Genomic DNA, 14,356 nt, shown 5'->3' on the forward strand with positions numbered 1-14,356 from the left:
GGAAAGGGTTTAGTGCCGTCATCTCAAAATTACCAACAGAAATTATTCTACCGCCGTAGGGCTGTGAATCTCTCCCCCCCCCCTCTCTCTCTCTCTCCAGATATATATATATATATGTGCACACACACACAGCCACGCAGGAGCTTAGAGAGGAGGAGGAGGGGAAGAAGACTCGGAGAAAATGGTGGTAGAATTAGAATGCCAGGGGGCCATGAACCTCGACGACAATGGCGTTGTGCCGGTGATAGTGGGTCTCCAGCCCTCTGCGCTGGTAGACCACGTGGGCAAGGTCGATTGCTCGCTTCTCTCCCAACTTCCGGGCGAGCGTGGCGGCTCCTTCCCGGTAATCTCCTCTCTTTTTTTTCTAGGTTTCGCTGGTTGTCTGGGATTCTTTTCTGGGTTCGTGTTTATTGTGGGCATTGGTGATCGTGTGTTAGATCCTGTTTTGATCTTCAAGCGGCTGAATTTAGCATTCTTTTGTGTGTTCCCAAGCAATCTCTTTTCTTGATTTTTGGCATCTGCAGTGGTTTTCTTTAGTTCAGTGTGTAAAAGGGTTTTATTTGTATAGCATAAGAGGAGGACTTTTAGATTTCTTTTGTTTTTCTGATTTGTGGCTACTCTTTGGAATAGTAGATGCACCCTAATTGACGCAAACCCTTGTGGTCATTGCGATTTTGTCACAAGAAGAGTGGGAAAGAAGGGTTTCTTTGTGTGAAACTTACTTCAAAATCTTCTTTTATCCATTTGGGTGCTCAGTGTTTACTGATGATCAATTGGGAGATTCAGGGCATGGAAAGATAATGACACATTGTTAAGTAAGGATCTAACAGGTTTATTTGGTCATTATTTTCCTATTTTCTTTTCACAAACTTTAGCATTTGTATTGCAAGATTTAGGTTTTTAATTGCCACCTATATAATCATGTATCTACTGGACCTTCATAGCGGAGAAAGATAATGACATTTTCGCTTTGTTTTCTTGAATAAGCAAGAACGGCTCGTTTTCTGATTGTTTTTGCAATCTTCTTCCTAGATTTGAGCATTCTTAATGCTAGATTTAGGTTTCTGACGTCCATGTGTATGTGAATACTGACTAGGTCTGCCATAGTGTTTTCCTTTTTCCTTTTCTTTTATTGGTTGAGTGCTTTGCAACAGTGACTAATGATGAACTGAAGCCATAAGGTGAAGTGCATTTTCTGATTTGCTGAAGAATCCTACTCTGATAGAAATGCAATCGGTAGGATATCTGAAGTGTAATTGGTTTCTATTTATTTTAACTAGGTTGAAGTTCAAGAGCTTGAACAATTATTGAGTGAATTGAAAATCCACACTCTCTCTTCCCCCAATGATCCATCTCCTATGAAGACCATAGCCGGGGGCAGTGTTGCCAATACTATTAGAGGCCTGGCTGCTGGATTTGGGATCCCTTGTCGTATAATTGGGGCCTGCGGGGACGATGAACAAGGAAAATTGTTTGTGAGTACCATGAGCTCATATCGAGTGAGCCTCTCAGGATTAAGGAGGAAAAAAGGAACCACTGGTCAGGTGAGCTTCATTCTGTTTATCCAGAAGTGGACTGGTACTTTCATTCATTTTAAGCTTCTGGATGCTTAGTGTTCTTATTAAATGGTATGACACAGTGTGTTTGCCTGGTTGATGAGTTGGGGAATCGTACAATGCGCCCCTGTCTCTCAAATGTTGCTAAAATTCAGGTGCATTTTTTTAATCTAGTTCTGGAATGGATTACATTCTGGGATGCGCCGCCGTCTCTCAAATGTTAATTTATGTATTTATCCCGTTTATCTTTATCAGGCAGAGGAACTAACAAGAGATGATTTTAGAGGTTCCAAGGTGAGGCAACAAAGAAAACTGAATTTCAGTTCATTTTTGTTTGCTTATGAAAAATTGTTCCTTTTTACATTTTTCTCTATGTTTCCATTGCATTCTTTACAACTTGTAAACTAATACTGGGCCGAATTTTTGCATCCCTATATAATCTCTAATAAGTAGACATTACAGATTCTATAAATATACACCATTATTGTCAGCTATGATCCCGCACGATAGTACCTGCCAGATTTTCTGCAGCTTACTTTTGTCTATTTCTTATGTTATAGTGGCTGGTACTCAGATATGCAATAGCCAATATCGAAATTATTCAAGCAGCTATTCGGATTGCTAAAGAGGAGGGCATTCTAATCTCCCTTGACTTGGCCAGTTTTGAGGTAACAACTCTTTCGCCTGCTGTAAAATGTACCTGGAACAAAAGAGATTCTCAACTTTGTTTTCTGAAGTTTATTTGAAGTCTATAGAACAAGAGGAAAATCCTGTCTTTTTGAACAGGGACACGTCAGGATGAATGCATGTAATCTTTTCTTGGGCAGGCAAATCACAAATAGTTTATTCCCTGCAATCCGATGACTAACAGTGGACAGAATAACTGGTCCTTTTGCTTTATACTTGTTATTCTGTTCGTCTATTTCATTTACTAATACCACATTAGTTTATCTATTATGCTATTTCACATCAGTTCATTTCATTTTCAAATATCAGATGTTTTAGTTTATAAACCCTCCCTCCCCTGACCCTCACAAAGCACAAAGCACAAAGCCTCCTGCAGTGCAGATGCCCTTTTTTGGTTTATTAGCTGACATTTTAGTGTCGCCAGATGGTTCGGAAATTCAGATTGCCTCTCCTGAAGCTGCTAGAATCAGGGAGTATAGATCTTTGCTTTGCCAATGAGGATGAAGCGACAGAGCTGCTAAGGTAAGTTTCAACTGTTCCTTGGCCATACAAATTTTCAAGTGTATGACAGAAATCAAGTTGTACTGAACAAATTAGGCAGTCCTCAGGAATAGCCTTATAAACATGAGGAATTAAGTTAAAAAGTTCATGTGATGTGCTATTCTCATTCTTCTTTTTGTTTCTTTCTTGTGTTAACAAAGATGTCGTTAAGATCTGGTCTCCACGCAATAGGGAAACAAATCCCGTCAACACTATGATATTATACAAAGCATGCTTGAATAACCCATTTCTTGAAACTGAACAAACAGGCCTCTTTGTGTTAATATACTCCAATCTCCTGGAGTATAGGCTTTCTCTGCTAGATTTATCTTAATAAGGTTGTTAGGATTTTTTATTTCTCTTTCTTATGGTTGGTAGGGGTGAACAAGGTGCCGATCCTGAGGCAGCTCTTGAATTTTTGGCAAAGCACTGTCAGTGGGCTGTAGTGACATTAGGCTCTAATGGATGCATTGCAAAATGTGGAAAAGAGGTGAGTGATAATGTGTACTTACTGTATCCTTTTCCATCATTTTTTGGTCAAATAAAGGGAACTTTGAGGATTTTATCAATGGCTGTCTATAAGCACAGTTTTCTTCCCTTTAAGACAGTCATATTATGAAATGAATCCTACAGTTGGTTGTGCGATGGTATGTGAATCTTCATCTAAATAAATTTTGAAGTTCTGTCGTTAAAAGATTAGACAGAAATCAATTCTATCTTTTACTAATGTGTAAATGGCAACCCTTTCAGTCTGTTCGGGTTCCTGCCATTGGGGAGTCAAAGGCGATTGACGCAACTGGAGCAGGGGACCTGTTTGCGAGTGGATTTCTGTATGGACTGGTAAGGGGGCTGTCTCTGGAGGAATGCTGCAGGGTTGGCTCGTGCAGTGGGGGTTCTGTTATTCGGGCTCTTGGGGGCGAAGTCACCCCAGAGAACTGGCAGTGGATGCATAAACAGTTGCAGGCCAAGGGTCTAACTTTACCCAACAATGGAAATTGGTCTCTTGTAGAAGACTTGTAGGGTTCTGGCAATTGTACCGCATCTCAATTTCATTGTTTATCAATTCAGGTTAATGCACACGAAACTACTGTCTAATCCTCATCATAAGAATGAGAAGCTTAACTTCATTCTCTTGAGAGTTTATTTTGACAGATTTACTGAAATTTGGGATGCAATGTGCATGAGTTCCTTGTGAAGATTAGGGATTTTTCCAGGCCAGAAGGCAACCATTTTTTTCCATAACAAGAGCATCATGCCTTATTAGGACTAATAGGTGAAAATTTGTATAAATTTGAACATGATTGAAGTGGTTCAAATATTTGTTCATTGGTGTTAATAGCCTCTAAAATGAAACTAAACCAACATGATTGAATTGGTTTAGACTAATCTGGCTCATTAGCCATTCATCATGGACTATAATAATCCGTCAATCTCCTCTCTATTTTGATCTTTATTTTCTTTGTACCTACCATGAGAAATTATAATCCGTCAATCTCCTCTCTATTTTCTTTATATATGCCCAAATGTTTCCAACAAAGCACTGGCTCTGAGAAATTATTAATGAGTTGATGGTGAAATTTTGATTAATTCTGGAAGGACCAACCGAATGTACCTGTGACATTTGACATGTGTGAAATGGGTAAAGCATGCAAGAGGCCCACCTCCACACCTTTACCTTAGACGACAAGCAGAACCTAATACTCCTGAATAATCAAACAGCCTGCCTATTATCGTTACCATTCTAAAACTTATTACTGCCTAATTTCAAAATCAGATAACTTAAAAGAGGGTGAAAGCATCAACCGAAATAATTCACAAAGTGTCAACATGCCCCTGCCATGGAAGCATTGTCATGGTAAGGCATTCCCATGAACTCTCCCTGTTACCAAAATACAAGTAGCATCAAACTATAGAATGTAAGATACCACGGTTAGATATAAACCAACATCAAGAAACAGTATTATCATAACCGGGCTGGTCCAAACAAGCAGATTAAACAAAATTCTATCCAACTATAAAATGTCAACAGAGTTGAACAGGCAAGGATTAGATTGTCTGTAGCGATGATGGGAAAGATAATATCTTGCATAAACAAATAACATATCCAACAGAAATTATGTTGTCCATCACACCATCCGCAACCCATTTACCTCTCAATTCTCATTCGGCAACCATATTAAGAACCTTATCTGAGGACAAGGATGGGGAGGCTGCTGAGAGTTTTTGAACCTTCAAATATCCATTGGAGCCGCACCCTGGTCAGCAGGACCTTGGCCACTGGTAGATTCTTCGGCCACACCTTCTTCAGTAGCAGGAGCTTCTTCTTGGACTATTTCAAATGCATCAATCAAAGCTTGTACGGTTTTATTGTCCAATATGTGGAATGCCTCCCCTAGTCCTACCACTGCAACTGTGCATACGGAGCTCTTAAGCTTTTCTCCCTGTAAAGTCTCTCTTAATGCAAAAAGTGCATCCTTAAGCAGATCTTCCCGTGATGAGCTCACAAAGCTCTCAAATCTGCGTTCTAAGTATGTCTTTGCAGCCTGTGAGCGGGACCCAATGGCAAAAGCTTGATATTCAAAGTAGTTTCCACTTGGGCAATTGTAGTAGAGGTGAGCTCCAGATTCATCCAACCCTCCAACAAGTAAACCAATCCCATAAGGTCGTTTCCATGATCTCTGGGTACAAACCTGCAATCAAGAAGTATAGAAAAGAGGGTAAGCCAGCCTGCATAAAAAAGAGGAATGAACTTGCAATATGTCACGACCCTAAGAGCATGCTGGGGGTGTAATTGTAATTAGTCTTAATGCTAGTAGATAAGCAGCTATTGTACCTAGCAGTTATAGCTGCAACTTGTACTCTTTCAGTTAAGGGAGTTACAACCTAAGAGCTGCCCAAAAAAGGGAACCTGACGTATGAGGATGGGGATTATGATGAGATAATACATAATTCTTTCCCTCCAAATTCTATTTCCCTCTTTTCTCTCTCTAAATTCTCCCTCCTGTCAAATTCCCCCTCTCAATTCAAATTTCTCCTACGGCTACAAAACATACTAGAATTGTACAAGTCTCAAATCCGAGACTTATCATTTTGGTATCAAAGCCAACAATTCTTGGCTGTGATTCCATCAGTTCCTAGCAGCTGATCAAGGTTCAGATTTGAAGGCAAAGCAGAGCAAAGCAATTCTCGGCTAACATTCAGGCGCAGTGTAGCTGTAATTCAGATATAGGCACCTCCTAGAAGCAACTTCTGAAGCAGATCCAGGCGATATATATAGGCTGTTTCTTGGCTGTCAATTGAAGCAGAGCCAAGTGATTTCTGGCGAGCTAGCTGATACAGAAACGATTGATTCAGGAGGCCAATTCTGATCTTAGGTGACTGTCTGAATGAAGCAAGCAGCGGAGATGGAAGGAGAAAAAAGGATGAAACAATTGGAAACCAGGCTGGACAATCTGGAAATAGGCTTAGGACAGATTCAGGTGGAGGCGAGTAGCTATTGAGCAGAAAGTGCGCAACAGTGAGAATAATCAAGGAAGCATGTGCTGCAACAAGAAAAGGAATTCAAGAAGAATGCAATAAAATAGGCGAAACACTCACTAACCTCAACCACAAGCTGGATGACTTACTAATTCTGATGTCAAAAAAAAATTAGATCAGCCTACTAGTGGAACTTCTTTCAAGATCCACTGCAGAACCAATTCCAGCAGAAGCTGGAATCCCACCTGATACCTTCTTCAGTCTGCAAAAAGCTAATGAATCAGCTGAATTGGAACAGGTAATACCGGACGCCAAGGAATGGCAGTTGCCAGGAAAATCAACATGACAGCAATTGAGGAGATGTCTGTTGAAGATAAGGAAGTAAAAGATGCTGTGAATTTGGGAAAAGATATGATCACATCAACTTTGGATTTTGAAGATTTTAAGTCTGTTTTCCTTGAAGAAATAGGTACTCCTCCAATACCTGATGACAATGCAAAGCTAGAATTTGAGGATCTACAGAATAGAGCCAGAGAGGAGGAAAAAGAAGTTAAAAAGTGTCAACGGCTGGCAAAAGACTTTGTCGATCTTATAGGCACCGCCAAGGAAATCATTGGAGATGGTATTGTTGGAGCTTTGTCTGAGTACTTGAAGCGAATCTACGCTTCTTAATTGCTGCATCAGCGGGATATTGCAGATATCTTGGCAGCCGTTGATGTAGAGGATTTGGTCCTGGTTTTAGCAGAGGTAAGTAAAGCAGGTACTTCAAGAGAGCTTGAAATATTTGCCGAACAAAGAGATGTTTCCTCTTTCATCCATAAGATAAAGCCAAGAAGGAGAAAGAAAAGAAGGCCAAAGAAAAGAGAAAAGAACAAGGAAAGGCGAAGGATGAACCAAATAGTGAAAACATGAATTAGATGAAGAAACAGCGGCACAATTGTTGTAGTTTCTTGGAGAAAAGAAACCTCTCAAGGAGGGGGATTGTCACGACCCCAATGGTACATTAGTCATAGTATATTACATGTATTAGTTAGTTAGTTGTGCTTTGTTGTTTTCTCTGTTTGTACCTTTTAGTTGTTCTAATAACTGAAAGCCTAGACAGCCTGTAAATAGGCTAGATTAGTTAAGAGAATGTCATTGTGGATTGATATCTGAATTTCTGTCATCTCTCTCTACAATTATCTCTTTCGATCTCCTCTATTCTTCCTCAATAGTCAATTCTCTCTGTTCTCTCTCTCTCTCTCTCTCTCTCTGTTCTGTATCTCCCTCCATTTCTGTTCTCTCTCACTCGGTTTCTTCTAATTTCTCACTTAAAACCTTAGGTCAACCCTAGGTTCATGACACAATACTGCCAGTAACTGAATGGAGAAAAACCTCTAGAATAAAGACAACATAGAGAATGAACATTGCAAATATGGTACCCAAAATTTTAAGGGAGAATAACTTCAACAATTCTAAGTTCCTAGTTAGGCAACAATTTCAAGTAGCGATAATCTTTAGCTCTAACCATAATGGATGAAAAAAAAAACAGATCCCTATAGTTCCAGAACCTCGAATGTCAACATTATGCAGCAACCTCATGTTTATACTATCAATGGTTTTCAGTGCATGAGGCACTGTAAAAACTACTATAGATGATTTGGGCAAATGACAAGAGTACCCCAATGGTTAAGGGTTATTAAACTTAATACCTCTCATTTATCAAATACAATGCATACCTCCACTGTCAAAGATTGCCTACTAAAGCATCAAGGGGTGTAAACTATAATTTTCCATAAATGTTAATGACCAGCTTTTAAGTCTAAAAATAACCATTTTAGTCAAGTGTCCATATTAACCCTAAACTTAATAACCATATTGGTCATAAACTTTTTTTATCCACCTAATCACCTAACATCCTCCACGCCAACTCCCCCAGACAAATCCAGTGACTAACACTAGACAAAAACCCAGCCAACCAAAGCTCTGCAGACCATCTCACTCTTCTTCTTTCTTATTATTCTCTAGACTATCTTCTCCTCTTCTGCTATCTTATTCTTCTTTTTCTCTTCTTCTCAAGAACCAGAAAATCTAGACTTAGGTTGGTTCTCAAAGCCCAGATGCTATCTGGGAAGCACGAAAAACCTAAATTAGATCTAGGTTCTGTGAAATCTAGATTCTAGAAAAAGATGTTCTTGAGAGACAGAGGTAAGGGTTTGGCCTTCTCTTTTAACCAGAGAGAGAAACTCATTAGTTTAGCTTTTACAAAATTTAGCTTTTATGGGAAATAATATTTTTATAGAACTTTTGTTTCTCAACCCATGCAGTAGTAACAATTTTCAATTATTACTCATTTTAATGGTAGTATTACTTTCTTATATAGTCATCAAATAATGTATAAAATTTCTATCTGTATATCATTACTCAATGCTAATTAAAAGTATTTAAGACAAAAATAATTATTTATTTGCTTAACTAAAAGAGCTAATGAGATTTTTTATTGGCATTATAATCAGTGGTAATTATGTTTATGAAAAGGGTATTTTGGCAATTAAGTTGATATTCTTGAGAATTAAGTTGGTATTTTGGCAATCAGTGGTAATTAATCAAGTCAGAATATTTCATGTTAAATAAAAACAGTGATTTCCATGCACAGGAAATCTCTTACAAGTTATAAAGACCAATGGAGGTCGGTGTAATTTTTTATATGCAAGGGATATTTTGTATAGTAACTCTAAATCTCAAGGCTGCCCAATGTAATTTACCCAAATAATTTTGGTAACCCAAATCTTTTTTTCCCTCCTTAAAAGTAACAACTTATCAGGAAATTACAAGGCTAATTACCTTGTTCCAGGCATACTGTTGGGAAATTTCTATGTAGAATTAAGGTCAAGCCAAAGGCTTCTTGGCTCTTGGTTGGACTGTTTCTCCAAGGAATCTCAGATCCAGTCATAGGAAGTGGAGGGCTGGGAATGATGATGCTCACCAGAGGAGGATGGGCAGAATTTGATGAGCAGCAGAGTGTGGACTTTTCATCAGATGCAAGTGAAGAGTAAACAAGATGGTCCGGGTGAGTGATGGGACTGGCAGGGAGTGAGAGATGGGGTTGTTTCTTCTGATGAAGGGATGGTAACTCTTGTCTTAGATTGGGAACAGGAGGCTTCATGTTGGCTGATGATAAAAATGAAGACGTTGAACACATGTATGGGCATTCATATTATGACAGAAGTTCTGATGGAGGCACTTTGGGTTGTATAGTTGTTTGATAAGACTGAATTAAGTCCATCAAACTGAGGAGCTCTAGGAAGGAGAGGGAGCTTTAAAGGCTTGTTACTTGGGTCAATTACAAGAGATGAGGCAGCAGTGGTGAAGGTCCAGTGGGCTGGCAGGTACAAGAATGGTCGCTGATTGAGATAGAGATGTCTTTTGGAATGGACCACCCCCAGGCTTGGTGGGCCTGGCCTGTTTGGCATTTTCGGAAGACCTGTGGGCCAGGCCAAGGGGTCAAAACAACCTGCACAGGGCGAACCAGCCCAGTTGACAACTCTAAATTGAGGTCTGTTTCAAAAGCATAATTTATCCAAAGAAAAGAATATAACAATTACAAGAGCAAATTTTAGAATTTCAATGGACTAGAGTTTGTTACAAGGATTGGGAGTGTTATTATTGCTGTTGTAATGGACTTGAATTCAGTTAAGATTCTGAATCCTTACTGTTATGAAATAGAATTTGAAGGCTCCGCTTTATTGTAATAACAAATTCATGTTTAGGAGGACCTGCACAGAAGATATCAAGTGGACTCTCCACAAGTTGGAACCTAAATTCACTCTACAGACAAGAGCCAGTAACTATTTCTTAAAAGATATTCGACAGGCATTTTGGAAGATACATGAGAACAATTAATTTCTATCATTGCTCATATCAGTAAATGTACCCCAATTATAGCAAAATTTGAAGCATTTCTATATAAAAATAATTCCTATTATTGTTTATATCTACGAATTTTGGAAAGTCTTGTTAAACATGCCTAGTATAATTTTCTCTATCCTCTATGGACCCCTAAAAAACGAAGTTAAGGAAAAACACAAAACACTCACAAAGATTTTAATTTTCCTTCTAAGACCGTATTAGGTAAAGAACCCCTGCTTTTTGAGGAAATGAAATTGTTTGCCAGCATCTAAATGTATATATACACACATTACGGCATACATACATCAGGTAGAAAACACAGTTTGGCATGAACAGGAATACGGATTTAGAAGGCCAATCCAACGACAACTCTTTATTAAGTTCAAATATTTCAGCATTCCCATAGCTTATATTGCTCTATCATATATCATCAATATGGTTATCCAATGAGCAGATGGACCTCTCCTTTTTGTGGATATACACACAAAAAGTTCTATAACAGTAATAACTGATGACTACACACCTTGATTAGAAGGATCAGATGAACTAGGTGACAACTCTGAACACTGTATATGACTTTTAGTAAAAATTAGGGCAGTTGCCATCTAAACCACAGTTTGATGTGAGACCGCAACAGAGAACAAGCACAAGAGAGACAAGCAGAATCTGATCCGATGACAGGGAAATTATCCCAAAAAGAAGAAGACGAAGAACGCAACATACTCAAGTAGAAATGTCTATGGGATTAGTTCATTGTCTTCAAGTACCTAATACTAACAACAGTATTATTGTTTTTGGTTCATACAAAAGAACATTTTTTTCCCCTAGCAAAAAAAAAAAATCTGGTCCTTAGCCACTATTCGTAAGATCAAGGGCTGCACCCAACATACTAAACTAGAAATACCTAAGCGATTAGTCTGGTGGAAACATTCTTTGGAGCAACAACTTGTAAGCTCAACTGGCATCCCTTGAAATTCAAGAGATGAGATGCGATTACAATTTTACCAGTACCATTACAAACATGTTTAGTTGTGTGTACTGAGGAAAGAAATGTCGGTACGTATGAGAAAGGGCAGTGCATCTGAATGAGAGGGTGTAATCAATGTAATTTTTTTTAATAATTTTCTAATAAATGATCTACATACAACATCATCAGATATCATGCATCAATCAGCAACCCCGCAGTGGGATAAAGGTCGCTATGTTGCTGTTGTTGTTTTGCTCTGCATACAGTAGTAGTTAGCAAGCACCCACACTACTACTAAGGTACTCTTACCAACAAGTGAGGACTTGACGTTGAGATGCCACTCTTTGCTAGCAACACCACCATGCCAAGCCTTATTCCCATTAGGTGAGGTAGACTATATGGATTCTAACTCACCAATCATTTCTATCTATGACAATATCTTTTGTAAGCACATTATAATCCAAGTCATGCCTAAAAGTTTCCCACCAAATTTTTCTTGGTTTCCCTCTCCCTTTTCTGCCTACCAACCTTCTTCCATTTCATCATGCCATTCCCTGCTACTAGCACTAAAATCTTATGCATTTTAATGTTAAGGCAGAATGAGTAGTTTGACAACATTATTCTTAATAGACATAAGGAGTGGATTGGTACATGAGGAGATTGAATCGAAAAACAAGAAGGTGAGCGACCAAGCAGCTCTAATAAAAAGAACAGAAATGGGGGAATTGCCCAAACCCAAATTATGGCTAACTCACATGTCCAACTCACAACCAAAAGGGCTAGAGAACTTTATGTAAGGGTCAAAGTGTGCAAGTATCATGTTAAATCCACACATAATGCAATTATGCAAGGGCATAACCAATTTGAAGAAGAGAGGAAGATTTACCTTCCAAAACCTAAATGAAGAGGAAAAAATCTCAAAGCCACAGACACAACAAGCTGTTTAGAAACCGGGCAAACATCAGGAAAATATATGAAATATGGGATTTGAAGATCTGAATATTATTAAGGTTGAAGGACCAGTTTCCTCGTTTCTTTCTATTGGTGTCTCCATGGTTGGGAAAACTTTAACAACTACAAAAATTGATAAAAGAACTTTATTAAAGCACTCTATCAGATATCCGAGAATGATCCATGCCAAGAGTTTAAACACTTCAACCCATAGCCTTACAAACCACTTGGAGGAAATAACTAAAACAAAACACCACAATAACTGGACGCTGTGCAATTAAACTATAAATGATAATATTATATCAACACTCAAACATTTGAGAAAAAAAGAAAAACTATTAAGCAGACTTCTAAAGAGGAAAAGAAAAATGAGATGAACGCTTTGAATGACGAAACATTTCCTTTTATTTTTCTTTCTTTTCTTTTTTTGTATTAGGCGTTTCCTCACTTTGCCCATGAAAAATAGACCTCTTCTCAACTAAGTCCAGCACTAGCAATGCTGAAATTTTTTATTCTTTCTGTAAGTTGATTTACATTTTGAACCAAAAGAATAATCTATTTCCTATTCCTTCTCCATAAAATGCCACATTCTCATCCCTCACAATAAAAACCCTAATGACATTGAGAACTCATCAAACAATCACCAATCTCAAATCAATAAAAATTAACGCGCATACACACAGAGATGCGGACATATAAACACACACAGGCGGAAACAGATTAGGGTTTAATAGGTAGGGAACCTGGGCCTTGTCGGCTAGCCGGACGACGAGGCGGCCGACGGGGAGGGGAGACTCATAGGTGTAGGAGTGATTGATGCACTCGGATCGCATGTAGCGGGAGAGGACGCGACCGTCGGCGGTGAGGCCGGCGATGGCGACGCCGATGTGGTCGTCGACCTTGAAGATCTTCCGCTGATGGGAGGACAGCTCGGACTGAGCCTTGTTGACGGCTGCTAGAACGACGTGAGTCTTGGATCGGAGACCGATCGCCGCCGAGCCTTGCTTCACCGCCTCCATCGCGTACTCCACCTGGAACAGCCGCCCCTGCGGACTCCACGTCGTAACATCCGTGTCGTACTGGTTCCTGAACATCTTCTTCTTCCTCTAAGCTTTGCCTACTTTCTCTCTCTACAACTATATCGCAGAAGCTCACTCTCTCTCTCTCTCTCTCTCCCTCTCTGTGAACGCTTTTAACACTGCATTTTCCTTTCTTTTTCTCCACGCCAGAGAGAAGAGAGAGATTAATTTGTTGAACCGGGTTTCCGATACCCCCTTTTGTTAATTTTGAATTAATTACACGAAACCCCCACAAATTGTGACTAATATCGTATAAGTTTGAATTAATCGGGCTGCTGGGCTTTTTGCCATAGGTATGGTTTATATGGGCCCCAGGCCCACTTTGGGACCAAAGTGTTTGTATGGACTCAAGGCCAGTCCAAGACTTCAAACACAAAAAGGAAGCTTCAATCGCAACCCAAATAAGCACTGGCCCTTGCCCAGAATCCTGGGCCATTTTAAAATGGCCGACCCCGCTTTGCAGAATTCCAAAATTAAGGGGAAGGGTTATTGAATTATTAATGAATATATAATATTAAGTTTACATTTTAAAAATAGGATCGCAAATGAGTCGAGTTGTTTGTAAATGATTCGGTGTTTAGTTTGACAAAAGCATGTTCGAGTTTATTTATTAAAGTATACAAGTCGAACTTGAATCTAATATTAAAACTCGATTTGTAAACGATCTTAGTTTGAGTTTAGTAAATATCGCGAACATATTCAATTAAAGACTTATAATACTAATAGGATCGATTAGAGACTCGTAAATATACTCAATTATGTTTATTGTAATTTAAAGTTATTATTATGTTGATGTTATATTCAATAATTATTATATTTGATTTAAAGTTATATTTGTTGATTATTTACATATCAGATTATCAAATTTTTAAAAAATAATTCAGACATATTCAAGCTCAATGGCTAGTGCTTGCCAGAAGCTTATCAAGCTCAAAATACAATACAACGTTAATATTGTGATGTGGTATCAGAGTTACATCAAATTTTTTTTTCACGCTCACCATTTATTCTAAAAAATTATTTCAACTCAAATTAAATGAATTTGGATAGGCTGAGTGTGAACCCCAACCCCTACCCAAAAAAAGGTCGAGGATGGTATGGAGGGTCCATGATGAGAAGTGATTATTATTTTATTCTCATACAACGTTTTTTTTTATTATTATTTTTTAAGTCGATTTGGGTTTTTTAAATTTTTTCGTTATTATTGGTTT

General features: G+C 38.6%; 2 protein-coding genes across 3 annotated transcripts; one reads left to right on the plus strand and one right to left on the minus strand.

Annotated features, from left to right (window-relative positions):
- LOC127807789 (uncharacterized) lies at positions 1 to 3,946 on the plus strand. Of its 2 annotated transcripts, XM_052345891.1 has the most exons (8): positions 4 to 343; positions 1,281 to 1,544; positions 1,640 to 1,711; positions 1,812 to 1,850; positions 2,117 to 2,224; positions 2,668 to 2,765; positions 3,162 to 3,273; positions 3,534 to 3,946. In XM_052345891.1, the coding sequence occupies exons 1-8, from the start codon at positions 182 to 184 to the stop codon at positions 3,801 to 3,803; spliced, it is 1,125 nt and encodes a 374-aa protein (XP_052201851.1). In that variant the 5' UTR covers positions 4 to 181; the 3' UTR covers positions 3,804 to 3,946. The 2 variants fall into 2 exon arrangements, with proteins under 2 accessions (XP_052201853.1, XP_052201851.1); XM_052345893.1 differs by lacking the exon at positions 1,640 to 1,711 and having other exon boundaries at positions 1 to 343.
- A 774-nt stretch (positions 3,947 to 4,720) lies between these two features.
- LOC127807790 (proteasome subunit alpha type-1-B-like) lies at positions 4,721 to 13,291 on the minus strand. The gene is made up of 2 exons (XM_052345894.1): positions 12,810 to 13,291; positions 4,721 to 5,473 (listed from the first exon to the last, which is right to left on the minus strand). The coding sequence occupies exons 1-2, from the start codon at positions 13,158 to 13,160 to the stop codon at positions 5,015 to 5,017; spliced, it is 810 nt and encodes a 269-aa protein (XP_052201854.1). The 5' UTR covers positions 13,161 to 13,291; the 3' UTR covers positions 4,721 to 5,014.
- Positions 13,292 to 14,356: the final 1,065 nt, after the last annotated feature.

Source organism: Diospyros lotus, chromosome 8, assembly GCF_014633365.1.
Source record: "Diospyros lotus cultivar Yz01 chromosome 8, ASM1463336v1, whole genome shotgun sequence".
NCBI lineage: Eukaryota > Viridiplantae > Streptophyta > Magnoliopsida > Ericales > Ebenaceae > Diospyros > Diospyros lotus.